At 33.6% G+C, this 18,567-nt stretch overlaps 2 protein-coding genes across 2 annotated transcripts; both read right to left on the minus strand.

Moving 5' to 3' along the window:
* Window positions 1–1,068: 1,068 nt before the first annotated feature.
* On the minus strand, window positions 1,069–8,704 carry LOC138855740 (serine protease 7). Its single transcript, XM_070105584.1, has 4 exons — window positions 7,963–8,704; window positions 4,134–4,640; window positions 3,851–3,959; window positions 1,069–1,934 (listed from the first exon to the last, which is right to left on the minus strand). The coding sequence occupies exons 1-4, from the start codon at window positions 8,039–8,041 to the stop codon at window positions 1,340–1,342; spliced, it is 1,290 nt and encodes a 429-aa protein (XP_069961685.1). The 5' UTR covers window positions 8,042–8,704; the 3' UTR covers window positions 1,069–1,339.
* Window positions 8,705–14,981: 6,277 nt separating this feature from the next.
* Window positions 14,982–18,182, minus strand: LOC106616219 (serine protease 7). Its single transcript, XM_036368382.2, has 5 exons — window positions 18,039–18,182; window positions 17,552–17,947; window positions 16,127–16,235; window positions 15,757–16,052; window positions 14,982–15,395 (listed from the first exon to the last, which is right to left on the minus strand). Exons 1-5 carry the CDS (start codon window positions 18,121–18,123, stop codon window positions 15,091–15,093), a joined length of 1,191 nt encoding a protein of 396 aa, XP_036224275.2. The 5' UTR covers window positions 18,124–18,182; the 3' UTR covers window positions 14,982–15,090.
* Window positions 18,183–18,567: the final 385 nt, after the last annotated feature.

Below are 18,567 nucleotides of genomic sequence, written 5' to 3' on the forward strand. Positions count from 1 at the left end.
AAGAAAATGTTTAGATCGGACTACTATAGCATATAGTTGCCATACAAACTATACGATGGGAATGAAATTGCTGAATGGCAAAGAAATTCTTCAGAATGGACCACTATATTAATAGCTGCCATATAAATTGTCAAACTGTCAAAATCAAGTTTTTGTGTGGAAATTTTTGTATTTGTGTAGGTTATCATATTTTTTGTATTTGTAGCTTCGATGAAAGTTTACGTTTTTTCTTGTTTTAATTTTTGTATTGGTAAAATCTAATAAAACTAATAAATTAATTGGCATTCCGAATGTATTTATTTGTTTTGAAGAATGAAAGAACAAGCTTTTAAAATTTACCATACATAAACTTCTGTTATTCTGTTCTACCATACATGTTGAGTTCGAGTTTCACAGTGCTGTCTCTGAACAACGATAACAGTGTTGTATGTCAGCCACTGTTTAGGGAAGTCATTTTTTCAATCTATAATGTTCATTCTGATCAGATCCGATCAGAGGAGAATTCTACATATTTACATTCCTTCTAAATTGGCAGTGGATTTATATACTATTTTCTTATCGGCAATACATTCAATGGTTGGGTATTTCTCTAATTTTCGCGTGCACTCGTATTTTAACCACGACGATAATAGGTTAGAAATAGGATTGGTTTTTATCACCCTTTAACAATAATTTCTTAATACACAATTCTCCAATTCAGTAAATTTTTAAACTAAATATGTTCAAACTCATTTATATGAACTACTAAAAAGTCATAGACTTGAAATTATCGGTTTTCAATAAAGCGTTGACTGCCAATGAAGAGAATGTAATATATGTAAGTGCATTGAGGCCTAACATAGACACTGCAGGGGAACAAAGCCACCCCTTTGTATAAACATTTTGTAAATAGTTTGTCAATCCAAAAAGTTAGATTCAAAAGTATAACAGTAGTAAAACCATAGATGAAAATATTTAAGAATAATTATACTTGTTAGGGAAGATTACCATTTCAATAAGTAATAAGAAATTCGTAACATTAATATTTTTAATAATTTTTATTGAATTTTTAAAAACACGAAATAACTGTTTCTTCATTGCATTATAAATACTTGTACTATATAATATAAATTATTTTCTACATATAGCTAAATGAATTATGATAAATCTGCTTGTTATAATATATGTATATTTATGGATTATTGTTTTTGGAATACTTGAATATGACACGAACGATAATGAGAAACTAATGGCAAGATCACAATTAAATTCATGTTATTAAATGCTAATTCAACCTAGAGATATACATATAAACTTAAATAATTTACATATAAATTCAGTGCATTAAGACAAAATTAAATTAATTGCGTAATTTGCTTCGTATCCAGTCGTCATAGTTCGCCACGCGAGTATGCACCGCCGGCCAGCCGCTTAAACCGCACTTGTAGCCAAACGATACGATGCCCTCCAAGACCCAAGCATCGTTGCGAAAGCGCATTAGTGGACCACCGGAGTCGCCCTCACAACTATCCTCGGCATAAACGCCACCGGCACACAGTTGATTACTCACCACGTTCACCTTGCGTTCGCGATACTTGCGCTGACATTGTGACAAGTCCACAAGTGGCACTTGTAATTTTTGTTTCACAGCACTTTTTGGCCTGCGCAGCGTGCTACCCCAACCGGCGACGGTGTACTGTGTACCGCTAACCGGTGCCGAGCGCTCTTGAGCCACGGCCGATGGCAAACAGATGGGACGTATGGAATTTGAGAAGCGTATATCCTGATCGAGACGAATCAATGCGATATCATTCTGCTTATTGGCAGAATTGTCATCATATTGCTCGTGTGGAATGGTCTCCTCAATGCCGACACGTATGGCCGCGGGAGCGCATGAGTAGTCATTGCAATCGGTTGGTTTCGTGGTGTCATATTCGCCTAGTCGAACGCCAATACTAAGAGAACAGCAAATAATTATATTGTTAATATTTTTAATTGATTTATTTGTTTGACTATTCATGGTATTTTTCTCTATAAAAAACTACTAATATTATGTACAAAAGATTGCAAATTAGGGTGATTCTTGCGCATTCGATTCGTAGCCGAAACCAAAACCAAATTAGAAACAGCCAGCACCTTGATGTTTAGACAATGACAGAGTTGATTTGTCGGTATGGCTAGAATCTAGCTGACCATTCGTCCGGGTTTGGCCGGGACAGTGCGGATTCCGAGTTAAGCGTCCCGGCCGTCCCGGGCTTAAAAAAAATGATTTCAATAAAATTGTGTTGCTCTCTCACCGATTATGTGTCGCGATTTTCAGTGAATAATAATATGGAACAAATCAATGACCAAAAAAATACCGTCTCGGATTTTGCCGGGACAAATATGATCACCTAAGGCTTGATCCTAAGTCCTAACAAAATTTTGTAAGCGTTTAGTAAGCGTTCCCTGCTGAACCCTAACAAAGTCGATCCATTTATAAAGCGGAAGGTTACCGGTGATGAAAAATGGGCCACTTACGGACCCATTAAGCAAAAACGGACATTGTCGAAGGTCAGTGAGCCGGCGCAAACAATGGTCAAGTAGGGATTGACTATCAGGAAGAGTTTGCTATGAGTGTTGGTGGAATTGGCATGGAATCATCTACTGTAAGTTGCTCCCCTACGGTCAAACTCTTAATTCGGACATGTACCGTCAAAAATTGAACAGTCTGAAATAAGGAATAGGCCAGAATTGGTGCTTTGGCCAATAGGAGAGGAATTGTGTTCCGTTAAGACAACGACAGGCCAGCCACATCGAAAATGACTCACAAGAAGCTTCGGAGGCTTGGTGTGTATGTTCTTATGAGTTCATCTTATGGCCCGAACCTGATACCAAGTGATTATTACCTCTTTCTGTCTACGGCGAATGATATTGCTGGTGAAAACTTCTCCTCAAGGGCAGCTTGTCAATGGCATTATGAAATACCACTTCAAAATGGCAATAAGTTATGGAACAAAACAGTGCATTTTTCACATATGTAAATCGGATATTTTTAATTATGCCAAATAAAACTGAAGAACTGAACTAATGAAAAAATAATGGATTTCTTTTAACTGTAAATTATATATAGTTGAAATCCATTGGCAGAGCTTATAAATATGAATAGGTATAAGTACTAAAAATTATGACTCTCATCACTTTAGCAATTTTTTATACCCTGGACGGGAAATATTAAAATTGCCACGATGCTTGTAACACCCAAAAGCAAACGTCGGAGACCTATAAGTATATACATATACATACATATATATAAACAATCAACGTGATGAGCTGAGTCGATTTAGCCACGGCTGTCTGTCTGTCAATCGATATACTCGCGAACTAGTCCCTCATTTTTTGAGATAACGATCTGAAATTATTCCTAGGGACCCGAATGTTTCCCTTTTACCTGATTCTTGACTAATAATATGTGAGATTATACCAAACCCAGGTAAAATTAAATGCACACTTCTGGATGTCCGAAAAATCAAAATAAATGTTGGTCCTCCGCCGGCTGGGTCGGAAAAGGAGGTATTTAGATTTCGGTCTGTTAAATTTTTCACACGTCCTTTTCTCATCAAGCTCATTTTTCAGAACCACCGATATCGGACAACTAAAGCATATAGCTGCCAAACAACTGATCGATGAAACTCAAGTCCTTGTACGGAAAGTTCATTATTTGACAAAGGTATCTTCACGAAATTTGGCACAGATTATTATCCAACCACTATAGCTTATAGCTGTCATTCAAACTGACCGATCAATATCAGTATAAATATCTTTTTATGCCCTTTTATGCTATGAAAAATATTTAAAAATTTTTGAATGAAATCCGCAAATTGTCACTTACAGTGTTCCGATTTGCTTCTCAATGGCACCTTTCACGCAATGCGCCGCCGTCAGTACATAGCGGTTATTTATGAGCGAACCTGCGCAATTGGTTGATAAGCCACCGGAACCTATAATTACAATATATTTACAACTCTATTATATATGTGCTACCTATATAAATATATGTAAATATACAACAATGCAAATAAGTGTGCGCATTCCTACATTTGCTGTTAACTCAAACTCAAATAGATCACTAAATCAAAATCTACATAAGTAAAAGTAAGCGATTCGTCACTTACGTCGATTGTACTCTAGCAACACCATCCACGGAAACTCATAGAGATCCGCATCTGTGCCGCTGTAGATTTTATTCGATATTGTCACACCGCCACAGGTGGGCAAGCGCGGCAGCACGGCCGCGGCAGATGTTTGCGCACCAACTGTCTGGTCTCTGGGCTGCTTGCCGCTGCCATCGTTGCCGGCGATGCTATCAAAGCCACGCCCACCACCAGCTACTGCGCTTAAGCGCTGCCTCTGCCGTTGTCGACCCTCACCAAAGCCGACGGGAAATAGCACCGTGCCGGTCTGGCGGCTGTAGTCGTCGTAGGTGTTGCGCGTGAAACCGGTATCTCCGGTGCAGCACACATACGGACCATTGCCGTATCCGCCGATACATTCGGAGGCGCGCAGAAATTCGGTGTCGAGCGGTTGGATTGCGCCGCGTTGCAGCACCGACAACAATGTCTGACAATCGTAAATCGAGACGCATGTGCCGGGACGTTGGTTGGGATTGAAACAGCGGCGCGCTGAAAAAACGTAAACAAAAAGTGTAAATAAGAATGGTTAATACGCATGCGTAAATACATGAAGAAAGATAGCGTTAGCGGTTAAGTTGGTTTAGTTCGAGGTTATATTTTTTATATAGACATACATATATACAGTTATATATCTATCTGGGGATTCACCTTTACCACTCTCTTTTATCTGCAGCTCATTTAGGTCTGGTCTTGTATGCCTTATTTAGTTGCTAGCTCATCGTCAATGCATTTGGTCTAATTGAACATATTTGCGGTTTACCAGTGTTGCCATTTTATTCGTATATTCTGTTATTTTTTTATTTCAATAACATTTGCGGTCGAGCGCTGCTGCTAATGAAAGGTTCTTTACTTTTAACGGCGACGCACATGTGTCAAATTTGCATAAATTAGCTAGCCAACCACCTCGCTGATTACATTATTGACGCAATGACAACAATTTATATAGATATACATATGTATGTACAATATATTTACTCATCAGTCTGTTTGTCATTTATAAGCGCCATTATTATTTTTTTATGTTCGATTCGAGTCAATGTGTTGAAGAATGCTCCACACTATTCGATAATTTTTTTTTTTTTGGAATAACCCTTTCAGATGCAAATGACATTTATCGAAACCGGTTGTCATATTAAATTTAGAAATTTCTAAAAAAGGGGATTTTAATAGCGAAACAGGGGTTAGTCAACGAGATCATTGCTTAGTTTATCATTTACAAAAACATATAGACCATTCAAAGGAGAAAAAACGCTTTAAAGCGAAGTATACTTAAACAAGAAAAAACGTTAACTTCGGCTGCGTAAAAACATCTGGAATTGCAGATTAACCAATTGTTCGGACATTGTAGAGTTATCTTGGATAATAATCTATGTCGAAATTCGTGAAGACATCTCGTCAAATGGAAAAGTTTTCCATACAAAAGCTTAATTTGTTCGTTCAGTTGGTATGGCAACTATATGCTATAGTATTCCGATATCGGTGGTTTCGACAAATGAGCAGCTTCTTGGGGCGAAAAGCAAAATTTCAGAACGAGATATCAGAAACTGAGGGACTAGTTACCGTATATACAGACATACGGACGAACACGTCTCAATAGATTTGCAAATCATTGATATAACACTTCTAAATATTTTTCCAATCAAAGCTAAATTTCCTTTTTGCATAAATATTCCGCAAATTTAAATCAAGCCAACACTGCTGCTAACTAACAAAGAATTGCATAATAATAAATAAAACAGAAAAGATGCTAATCAATATTCATTCAGCTGCAACCGCACCCACTTTCTAAATGAGATTTAGCGGTTGAAAATTTAATTTAATTTTAATTGTTTATTAAAATTATAAACCATATAATATACTACAAATATATGTTTATTCCTAGGTAGTTACCACCAGCTTGATTTAACTGCTTTATGCAAATGCGTCATGTTTGCATACTAGAACATGTGTTATGTGTGTCTGTTTCCAGCATGTCAGTTACGCCACGCAACCGTCATACATCGCACAACCAATCGGAGCTCCTCAGGTGGATACAATACCCCATGCAAAAGGTGCTACATAGTATGTAAGCGTTCTTTAAGTGCTGCCGCGACCAACAAAACAACATAACTAAACGATTTTGGTTTTGTTTTGCGGATTTTTTTAATTGAAACGCGGATGAACAAATGCATAAACTCAAAAACCACACACAGTTCCGCATTTTGTGGCCAACATAAATAAAAATGTATGAACATGATGCATGTGTGCGATGTTTTAGTTTTTCAGCTTGTGGTCGGTATACGTGTGGATCGTCATACTTACATATAAACATAAGTACAACGGTGCGCTAAAAATGTCTTTTCGGCATAATAAATGCCAATTAAAAACAAAGATTTCCTTAACGTTTGTTTACATGTAATTACATACCAACATACATACAGATATTTACATATAAATATATCTCCGCTAAGTGATAAAATTGGCAACACTTTAACGTGCGCCTCTTTATGAGCTTCCGACTGTAGCTAAGTATGTGTGGCATATTGGTTTATTAAGCGTTCGCCTTATGCTGGAGGTCACTTTTATACATATAGGTATAATATTAATAGTGTAAATCAGTGAGGAGTGAGGCTAAGCAAAGTAGTACTAGATATATATTTAAAATAGATTCATTGAAAATTATAATTTTTTAATTTATTTAAAAAAATTTTTTGTTTACAAAAATAATAGAGTGGCCAACTGACTTAAAATATATGTATTTTTTGTATATAATAAGAAAATAGGATATAATAAAATTTTAAATATGCTCAAAAACTGGAGTTAAAGTATTATATATTGTAATTAAATTAATGTGGCCACCACTAATTACAATCCTGAATATTTAGTGCCAAAAATTTAAAATAATGTTATAGATATATATAAGATGCAGGCTAATTTAAAAGCTTTAATTATATACAATTTTCTGGCGTTGCCACCTGTTTTGAAAATAAAAGGGTTTAAGTTTTTGTTTAAAAGAGATAGCTTTTGCAGAAAAGAAAATTGAATTAAATAAATTACAAAAAAAATTTAAAAATATTTTGCACCAATATTAATATGAAAAGTTATTTACATTTAATTTTTTCTTAAAAACCTTTTCCACTAATATTATTACTAAGATGTATGAATAATCGTCCACTCATTTCTTATGCAAAATATATTATTTTCTTACTTATAATAAAACTTTGCACTTGCATCTTATTTTTATATTCTGAGCAGGGTATATTAAGTTTGCAACGATGTTTGTAACACCCAAAAATGAAATGTTGGAGACCCTACAAAGTATATATACACAAGTATATATGGTAAATGACAAGCGTGTCAAGCTTAGTATATTTAACCATGTGGTCTGTCTGTCCGTCAGTATATACGCGAACTAGTCCTTCAGTTTTTATGATATCGATCCGAAATTTTGAACATGTTTTTTTATCAACATGAATTTGCTCATTTGTCGGAAGCGCCGATATCGTACAAATAAAGCATATAGCTGTCATACAACTGACAGATCATGCTCCTGTACGGAAGACTCTTTTGTTTGACAATCTCTGAATATATTGTTCAAATGGGACCACTATAGCAGATAGCTGCCATACAAACTGATCGATCAAACTCATCTCCTTCAATTAAAATTTTTTTAATTTGAAAAGTTTTATTTAATAAATTTTTTTTTTGATTAACGCTTCTAAATCTAAAGGTGTTATTTCACAATATATAGAAAGCGTCGGACAAAAAAGTGGGGACTGCTTTTCGATCGTTTATAGTTTACAGTTATAGTAAGTTACTGCTCAATACTTACTCTGCGTTTCGAAGTATTGTCCAAACGCTAAGTTGGTTGACAGCGCGCTTATAACGGTGATAAAAAGTGCGCGCAACATTTTCAGGCTTCAATTCTGAAGATTTGTTCTGCTAATTGAAGATGTTTTCTGCTAATTTTTGCTGTTTTAAGAGTAGATTTAAAATTTTGCAAAAATTTACTTTTGATTTATTTTTCTGCTTGAAACTTCTTAACTCTTGCAGCTTTAGCTCTTACACTCACACACACTCACTATAACAGTTATTCACACGATTTTGTAACTTCGTTATTGATTCAGAGGAATTGCAGCACACGTTTATGCGCAGAGTATTGGAGCACAACTGAAATCTCAGCTGAATCAGTGGTCCACTTTTATACTTCACGCTGCCAATAAGATGTTCAAAGAAATCAAACTGGTAATTGAAACAGTGAATTTCATAAATGAGTTGACTGAGTGACTAAATTGAGTGCTTTAACACGCATCGAGCCTTTAACCAGTTAAGATGTTACACTGACTACACATGTGTTTGTTGTTGTTTCGATTTGTAAATCACTTCTACAAGTAAATTAATCCATTTGCTATTGCGGTTATGAGTAAGAATAGTTTAAGAGATTAACTTCGGTGTTTATGTCGAAATTCATCGCCTAGCGCAGAAAGTCGAAAGCTATAATTATGGCGTAATTTTTCAAGCCTGATAAGCAACCGTTGCTGTTTCGTTTCTATAAGGTGATAAGCTGATGACGTTAGTGTATGAAATTTAAATTTTTTTTAGCGACGTACGATGCTTTATGAGTCCTAGAAGTGTTACAAATTTGAAACATAATCATTTGGCTGATTCACACGCTGAAATTGAAATTTTTAATATTAAAAAAAAATAGATTCGGTTATTGCTTTTTTTTTTATATATAAACAGCTTTAATATATTGTCCCTTTCTATATTTTAAAGCTCTTCAATTTTCTTAGCGCGTTCTTTAATAAAAATATATATGCGAAATTAAGTCGTGTATAGGCTAAGGAACTTAGTATATAGTTGTTTGCTCGCTAACAGCTGAAAAATAGTTGAAGATGTTCCGCAAACGAGTGATAGTGCATACAAACTTACAAAGCTTTCAGTGAGTGCGTCCATATATGTAAATTTCTTTCCTATCAACCAGATCTGCAAACCGGTTTTGAACCGAACCGCCTCTTTTTACTGGCCTTAAACCGAACCACGAACCAAACCGCTGTTTTTTTTTAAATGCGAAAACCGAACCGGAAACGACTCAAAAAATTGCTTCGGTTCGGTTCAAAATGAAAATCCCTAATAGCCAATTGAGGCCTAAATAAGTAGAAAGGTTACAAAAATTCATAAGAAACTTAAATTCGGCAAAATTGCTCAAAATATAATTTTAAAAGAATTCTCAAAAGTCCTCGTCGTTCCGGGGTTTGCCATAAAATTGGCACGAGGTCAAAGATAAAAAATGAGTTTTATACGATTTTCAGCAAAACCGTGAGTTATTTCGGAAAATTACCTCAGAACGAAATTGTAGATCACATAATTTACATAATTTATCAATAGTTTTTTGTAAGAGCCATCATTTTGAATAAATCCCCATATTTTGCACACGAATTTTCGTAATCTTGAATGTGTAAATTGACCGGACTACAACAAACATTTTTAAGCTAAATATAAAAAAATATACGATAGTAAACTGTCACAAATTTTCTTGAAAGCAACGCCATGAGATTTAATTTTTCTAATTTCAAATAATTGCGTTTGTGTTCTAAAAAGGTTGGCATACTTTTTTACTGGTTATTGTTTTTGTAAATATTCACTCATTTCAAATGAGTGTGAATCCAGTACACGGTACGAAAATTCCAGAAGCACTCACACACCTGATTTGTGGTTTGTGGCGCTACACCAAAAAGATTCAATTATCTGCATATAAATAAACGAGGGCTATTTATTAAAACAGTGAATCTTTGTATGATACGTGATAGTAGTATAGAAGTCACTGCTACTAACCCCTGCAATGTAGTTTCGAACCGAAAACTTGTTCAAACTCGTTCGAAATGTTCATTCGAATTCCATGATTAGTAAAATTTTAAATCAAAATTTTAAATTCTGAAAATTGTTTTCAAAAATTTTATTTTTCTCTTTTTTTGACGAAGCTCCTCGTCTGAAGTTCATCATTGTTTCGAAATGAAGCTGCTCTAATTTTAAATAATCGAAAATTATTTCTTTATACAATATATATGTAAATTATTTAATACGAAAGAGTGTTACGCGTAAGGTTCTACTGATTACTTATCGCTTCAAATCGAGCAAATGTATCTTCGATTCCAACTTAAATGTATGACAATAATACGTATATAGTAGGCTTTGATACCAAACAACTTCTTTCCACGATTTTTTCTTAAATTAAAGACATATTCTTTCTAAATACATTTGCTACAATTCGTCCAAATTTTGTCAGTGACGAATCGATCAAACAACTGGCATATTATACATTATATAATAAGATTACACTAATTTAATAAATAAGTATTATTATCTTCTATAATTAGTAAGTATATTGGATCAAAATGAAGTAGCATTGAGAAATGAGGCGCAAATTCCTAACTTATCATGCTACCCTCGTATATAAATATACACTGTAGCATCTATTACAAATTGTGGGATAAAAATCAAGTTTGTTGTATTGTTTGTTTTCCTATAAAATGGTGTTTTGGAGAATCCGGACCACTAATATCAGAGCTAGTATATAATTTTGGCAAATTAAAAAAATTTCCATTGTTTTCTTGGTTAAACAATAATAATTCGTCATATCAAAAAAATAAAAGTACATGCTTTCGCCTCTAACAGAGAAATTATAGAGAAAAACTCTTATATTTCAACCAACATATGACCAACTCGTCCAACTATATCGCTTTGGGTGAATGCAAAAATGTTCAGTCAGCTGTGCTGAAAAAAGAGAGGGTAATTAACCCTAGTAATTAAACCTTAAAAAAGTTTTCAAAAAGTCAAAGATTTTAAAAGTATTATTTTCTTCACTGAGGTGATTTATTTCATGAGGTACACATAAAGACCGACTGAGCAAACTGCACGTTAGAAGTTGCTGCGAATTCCTTCTCGAGCATTTCGTTATGACTTATCTATATCTATACAGGCTATATTAAGCAACGAATTTATTACTTCTTACACCCAGAAGGAAACGTTGGAAGCTCTAAAAAAGAAAATTTTTGCACACGTCCATTTCTCTTCAAGTATTTGCTCATTTATCGGAATTACCGATATCGGACCACTGTAGCTGAAATACAAGCTCTTCGATCAAAATCTACTGATTGTAGCGAAAACTTTTTTACTTGACAAGCTATCTTCATGAAATTCGACATAAGTTATTGCGTGAGACAACGCTTAAGTAACTGAGCAAATTGTTCAGATCGGACCACTTTAGCATTTAGCTGGCACACAAACTAACCGATCAAAATCAAGATAAAGATCTTTTTGTACCCTTTTATATTTACGAACAAAAATCTGTTCACATACATAAAAAATATATACAAAATTAATATTGCATTTTTTTTTTGCATTTAAATTTTAATTATGCACACAATTTCTTGAAAAACTTGTTGTTTTCTTGACTTCTTATTGTCTATTTTACTAATTCTTTAATTCGAACGTAAAACTCAATGACTTACAACGCTACACAATGTACATCTTTCACGTATGCATATTCCCAATGTAGGCAAGTTATACACACACGAGATCGTTTATAATATTTGAGTGTAATCGAATAAAAGTAAATCATGCTCATTTGTAGATTGCTCTGCATTCAGCATGACAACAGCATTTGTAGTGCGTTGCTCTGGATTGTCATCCAATCTAGGGAAATACCTGATAATATTATATTTCCGTTTCCGTAAGTGCATGAGTCACGCATTCTAACAATATTATATATTATATCTAGCTACGCTCTTCATCTTCCAGCTAGCTGTTGGCTAGCAAGATTTTAGTAGTTTTATTGCAGTTTAATGACTCCCCAAGTGCAACTAGCGTTTGATTTGACATTGTCTCATTATAAAAGTTAACGAACTCGAGTTGGAGTCTCGGCTATTTTAGCAATTTACAGTTAATATTATATAATATACACTAGTTGTGGTTAACTCTTTTGTGGAATTCTGCAAACAGAAGCTGTTGACATTTAATCGCATGAGTAATTTGTGCTCTCAAGGAGGAACTAAAATTATAATAAATATTTTTTTTAATAGTTATAAAATAAACAAGAAAAAAGATGCTGTTACGCAAAATTTATTTATGTGAAGTGAATATAACATTAAATATTTTGCTTTTGATATTAAAAAAAGGGTACACATAGAAACAAATCTGATCTAAGTGTGTCTTAAGCATTTCATTACATTTTCTAAAAAGAAACAAGTAAGGAAGAGCTAAGTTCGGCTTTAACCTCTACTCTTTCAACTTGCAAGGATCAACAAAGGGAAATATCATCAGATGTAGCAAAACTTTATAATAAAAAATGTTGCGAAAAAGCACAACATTCATTACTCGACGAAATCGTGAATAGATAACAATGAAATTTAGTATTTGATTCAGTTATATTATAGGTCATAGACTCACTTAGTTATATAGCTATAATTTAGTACGCGTGAGCTAAAATTATATAAAAACATCTTCAAATTAGATACCAGTATACTATTTGATATTAACTTAACCGAAGAGACAAAATTAAATATATTGAGATGATGTGGAAAACGTTAACCAGAGATTGGGAATTCATTATATTAGGAATATGAGGTATATACCAAGGCTTACACTAAAATCTAATTTAAGCGCTAACCCTTGTTAATATAATTTAAAAATTTGTAAGCATACTTGTCCACTTAATTTAATTAAAGTATCACACATTTTGATCAACCTAAACGGTTTATAGTCAGCTGGAAAGTTGGATATCTCTATACAGAGTATATTGGGTCTTAGCTTCTTGCATGAACATTTGACATTGTTAAGGTATACTCGAGAACATTTTTGCAGGCAATTTTATAAATAAATAACTTACACACTGACCAATATATTCGGCATAAGGTTTGTAAAAATAACAAAAACAATTTTATGTACATATGTAGTATATGGGAATTGGATACTTCGTATACTTAGACTATAGTATAACCAATATTACACGTACCCTTAAGTTTTCTAGCGATATCGTATACATTGACCGTTATATGCGGAATAAAGTCAATCGGAAGTTTGAAAATCACTCACCCGATTTGATCCATTTTAGGCACAACAATGCAGCATTATTAGAAAAACACGCTCACTCAATTTTATTAAGCTAACTCACATATTGGCCGATATAATTCCATATGTGGTATAAAGTCAGACGGAAGCTCGAAAATATTTCTAATAGTTAGGTATATGGGTGAAGTTTTAATCCGATTCAACCTATATAACACAATGAGTCTCAATACTACTTGTATTATCGGGAAAGGATTCTCTCCGAATTTTAATTATATATCATTTCAATTATATAAACACATGTATATTTTTCTACTCTTGCAGCATGTAGCAACAGAGTATAATAGGTTTGTTCACCTAACCTTTGTTTGTAACACGTAAAACTAATGATGAGTAATATGAAGTATATATAGGTACATACATGATCAGGACGAGGCCAGTTGAATTCCGAAAGACTGTCTGTCCGTCATTCCGTCCGCGCAAGCGATAACTAGAGTTAAAATTAAGACATCTTGATGAAACTTGGTACATGTGTTAGTTGGCACCATAAAAAGTTCGGCACTTCAGATAGGCATAATCATCATTGTGACGCCCACAAAATGACATTACTCGAAAACATATAAAGAGCTTAAACTAAGCTACAAATTAAGATCACCACCCACACACCTTTAGGTGAAGTCCCATATCTCAGAAACAACTCGACCAACTTCAAACAAATTTAGTTAGTTAGGTTATCCAATCATTCCTATCATTCACTGTAAAAATTGGCGAAATCTGACTACAACCAGGCCTACATCATATATATATATTAATTTCAAATTCAATATAGTAGAATCAATTCAGTATAAATCAAGTACTAATGAAGATAATGAAATAAAAATTGGCAAAAATAATGTCTTCTCTATGGTCTATAACTTTTTATGCCCCCATACAAGTATATCAAATATATGGTGCTCAGTGTCTAATGGTGGAAAATATCGGTCGATATATTAATAAAATTCTAAGAAAATATTTTCCTGATAATAATGTGTCCTTGTGTTGAAAATTTTCGAACTTCCGGTTAACGTTATATCGTATATATGAATGATGAAATCTAGAGAGATAATGATAATTGTCTGAGATTTTTGTTAGTTAGATTGATTTTAATATAAATACATCGGACTAAGTGGTTATATGACCTGCTTATTAAGTAAGCTATATGTAGCTAGAAATTTTTTATCTTATTAATTTTGTTACTTTAAAGTTTCTAAACATGTGACAACTCTCCTCGAAAATATGTTGATTTTTGGTACTATAAGCTGTAATCTATTCAGGTATAGTTGTCTTCTTTTATATAAAATTACAACATTTTGGTCAAAGCAGGGGAAGTTTAAAACAGGTACAGTTACAGGTACTTTTCTCTTGTAAATTTTTCTAATCTTCATTTATTACTTAATTATTCAATACTTTACTAGGTTTTTTAATTTGAAAATTTTAAAGTGGTGGCAAATTTCCAGCTTTAATTATAGTTATTAATCTAAATACCGAATGTAATACACATGAATAATAAAAAAATATATTCAAACACAGTGACGATGTGTACATTACGGTCGTGATAGAGATTTGTTCCTTCACACAATTTTAAGCTGTTAAGACAGAATAAAAGAGTATTACAAATCAGAGTGTTCATATCATAAAAAAGTGACGGTTTTCAGTAAAACATTCCAGTTCCAAAGTAAAGCGTCCATTTGAAAAATCTTAAGAACTTTTGTTTATAACATACATATATAGATATACACATTGAAATCTGGTCATGTACAAATCATATATATATTCTTTATATTCCTATAAAAATGTTACAAATTATATATTTTTGAATATTAGCTAAGTAACCCTGTATATTATAACCCTGTTACTACCAAGGTTCCATGTGATCAGCGATCCAATCGATATAACTTCGTACACGAGTATAAATTCCCGGAATATTTTCTTGACCGCAGCTCTGGCGCCCAAATGACACAACACCCTCTAGAACCCAAGAGGCTGAATGAAGGCGCATAAGTGGACCGCCAGAATCACCAGTGCATGCGTCTTCATAAAATACACCGCCAGCGCAGAGTTGCTCATCAGATAGTGATGTCTGAGTCTCGAAAATATGGCGACACTTTTCCATTGAAAATAGGGGCAAGTGGACTTTTTTCTTCACCCTGCTATGTCGGGCTAAATAAGAAAATGAAATTGATAATATATAATATCAGCAGTATTTTTCATATAATTTAGTATTTGTATTATTATTAGTTTTATTAGTTTAAACGTAAGTGTTATAAGGTAACAACGATGCCCACGTCCACATAAGGGTTGGGGAAGTTATATTATGCTCTCGTTGGAATCAGCCTAAAAGTAGGACAACAAGAGTGGCACCGCCTACATTAAGGTTAAAATTCCTATATAAAATTTATTTGACAGTTTTTAACCAATCTAATTGGCAGGTTTTTTGAATTGAATACTTAAAATAATTAGACCTTACTTATGTGTTGCAATTTTTAAGCAAGACTTCGTTCGCGATAAATTTTCTACTTACATAAACCAGTATGACCCCAACCAGCTACAGTCAGAGGTTGTCCTTCAGTTAGCTCCTTTTGTAGAGTTGGTACCGGCAAGCAAACAGGCTGGATGTAGTTATTAAAATCCACAGACATATTCAGTCGAATCAACGCTATGTCATTATGTTCATGTACATTTGTAAACGGATCGTAACCGTAATGCTTGTGCACGATAACAGATTCAACGCCGAAGCGTTGAGAGGACGGTGAATACTCATAATGATTGTAATTATATGAAGATGAGTTTGCTTGATCCCCTATAAAAATGGTAACGCTGGAATGTAATAGAAGTGTATTACAAAATATATATTTAGATTAACACTAGATGGCAAACTAGTGTGAACTTACAGTTTTCCAATTTTCTGCTCTATAGGACCGACCACACAATGGGCTGCAGTTAGAACATATCGTTCGTTGATTAAAGAACCGGCACATTCCGACAGAATTAAGCCACTTTCTGAAAGCCAAAAAAAACAAAAAAGATCTTTGAAGATATATTCATAATTTATACTCCAATTTTTGAATCATAATGTTATATTAATATTACTTGTGGCCTCTCTACGGACGCAGAAGCGTAGTAATGTATTATCTTTTCCCAAGAACTTGCCAAATTGAATTAGAATACTCACATATATTCACACAGTATATTTACATTTGTATGTAAACATTTCACTGATTAAATAGCTATTCCGCGAAGAAAATATTTAATGCTAACATAATTTCACTTAAGTGTACTTATACATACTGGAAAGGGAAGTTCTAATTAAATTTACATTCGTATATTCGATCAACCCAGGGTTACAACTTTCTAGAAATATAAACTCTTTGGCAATTCGAAGAAATACTAACTTAACACATCACCACTTTTAAGATTTTTTAGCTAATTTAAAGTCAAAATGATTTATTATTATTTTGTAATTATTTGTTAGCAGCCTTGCCACCTGTTTGAAAAATATTAACGTAAATACATTAAAAAGAAAACGTAGCAATACGAAATAGCGAGTTTGAAAAATCTTTAAAAAAAATTTAAAGCTTTGCCACCTGTTAAAAAAATAATATTTATATTTAATTATATCAAAATATATGTTTGAGAAAACTCACTAACTATTTAAATATAATATTTTTATTTAGTGCATTCCAAAAAAAAGTGAATTAATGACATGAAATTTATCATACTTAAAAAAGATTTTTAACGGAAATATTTTTAAAAATGGTCTCACCTCTTCAAAAGCATATATTAATAAACGGTAACGGTATGCATTTATGAGCATTGTGGCTGATATGTATAATGCTTTCACAATGAATACCCGACAATTTCGAGAAAGCAGAACTCGACCGGATCGATTCATAATTGATTGGAATTGAGCTATTCGCGATAAAAAAAAATCAAAGATAATGCGCTTTTACACCAAGGCAGACCATAGTAGTAACTTATCACCATGCTTTTCTACTATCTTGACTCTTTACTTGAAAGACTCGTTGAATTGACGATTTTGGTGTTCTCTTTGCGCAAAGCGATATTTTAACGATTTAGTTTTTGAACTACTAAACGATAAAAATTTATCGTATAGCAAAGAAATAAATCAAACCATTTTGATTGCAACAAAGCTATGAAATTTTGGAAAATAATTTAACTCTTTATACATACTTAGTTCTCTTACCACTTTAGGTATGAGCCAAATTTGCTTAACCTTCACTTCAAATATTTTTTTAAACTTTCACTTTCTGCAAACTATCACCAATTGCTGAATAGTATACCCCTCCAAAACTTACCGTTCTTATATTCCAACTTAACCATCCAGGTAAATTCTGTAATCTCAGCTTCCTCACCGCCAAAAATCTTATTCGAAATAGTCAGCGCACCACAGTGTGGGGGTGTAATAAAGGCGACAGTCTGACGTCCGACATCAGGTACTTCCGTTATTTTCGTATCCGGAAAGATAATGCGTTGTTTCTGGTCATCATTTGGATCGAGAAACTTCGTATCGCTCGTGCAACAAACGAAGGGAAATTTTCCTCTTGCATAAGCGCCACCGTCACATTGCGACATACGTACGAAACTATATTGTGCCGTTAATTGTTTTCTTAACACGAAAGCCAACGAACGGCATTCGTAGATTGATATGCACTGGCCGACTTTATGATTTGGGTTTAGACAGTTTGGTGGCGCTTAAAACAAAATAAACCAAAAAAAAATTGTATTTTCTTTTTTGTTTACCGCAATATGTACATATGTATATACAAGTATATTTGCTTTTACCAGATTCGTATGCTGGCCCATTATGCGCAGCAATGAGAATGTCGCTAAAAAGCAACACTAAAATTCTAGTAACCTGTCTCCACATACTTTGCTACTGTTGGTCTCGCATCTAAAATGCTACTAATTCCGGGATCTGACAAGCTGATCGATCGTGCAGCTGAATGACATTAAGTGGGAAGAAGCTTTTGTTGTATTAAGCTTTTACAAGTATAATCTTGCTTATTTATAACTGCACTGAGAATACGTTTGGCTTCGGGTTTTCTTTTGTTTATAACTATCGTGCTGAGGTAATACTGGAACATTAGAACGGTTATATGGATATTGATATGAGTATTGTATAGTATAAAGAAAAACTTGGTAAGCGTTGATTAAATAGAGGGCTGAGAGCTTTTTGACTATATCAGCTCTACAGTCATGCCTATTTATGCATGCAAATATATAAATATGTATGTAGTAATTCATTGATAAACTATTAATCACGCATATTAGTATATTCGAATGTAGATAGTTGTGTTTGGAGACGACTTAA

Source organism: Bactrocera oleae, chromosome 2 (genome assembly GCF_042242935.1).
Source record: "Bactrocera oleae isolate idBacOlea1 chromosome 2, idBacOlea1, whole genome shotgun sequence".
Taxonomy (NCBI): Eukaryota; Metazoa; Arthropoda; class Insecta; order Diptera; family Tephritidae; genus Bactrocera; species Bactrocera oleae.

Coding starts and splice junctions, on each gene's coding strand:
- LOC138855740 (XM_070105584.1), bottom strand. CDS start 8,041: ATGTTGCGCGCACTTTTTATCACCGTTATAAGCGCGCTGTCAACCAAC. Junction 4,641..7,962: donor ACAATACTTCGAAACGCAGA/GTAAGTATTGAG, acceptor ACGTTTTTTCAG/CGCGCCGCTGTTTCAATCCC. Junction 1,935..3,850: donor GAGAAGCAAATCGGAACACT/GTAAGTGACAAT, acceptor CTGTTCTCTTAG/TATTGGCGTTCGACTAGGCG.
- LOC106616219 (XM_036368382.2), bottom strand. CDS start 18,123: ATGTGGAGACAGGTTACTAGAATTTTAGTGTTGCTTTTTAGCGACATT. Junction 17,948..18,038: donor TGGGCCAGCATACGAATCTG/GTAAAAGCAAAT, acceptor TTTTGTTTTAAG/CGCCACCAAACTGTCTAAAC. Junction 15,396..15,756: donor TTGGGGTCATACTGGTTTAT/GTAAGTAGAAAA, acceptor TTTCTTATTTAG/CCCGACATAGCAGGGTGAAG.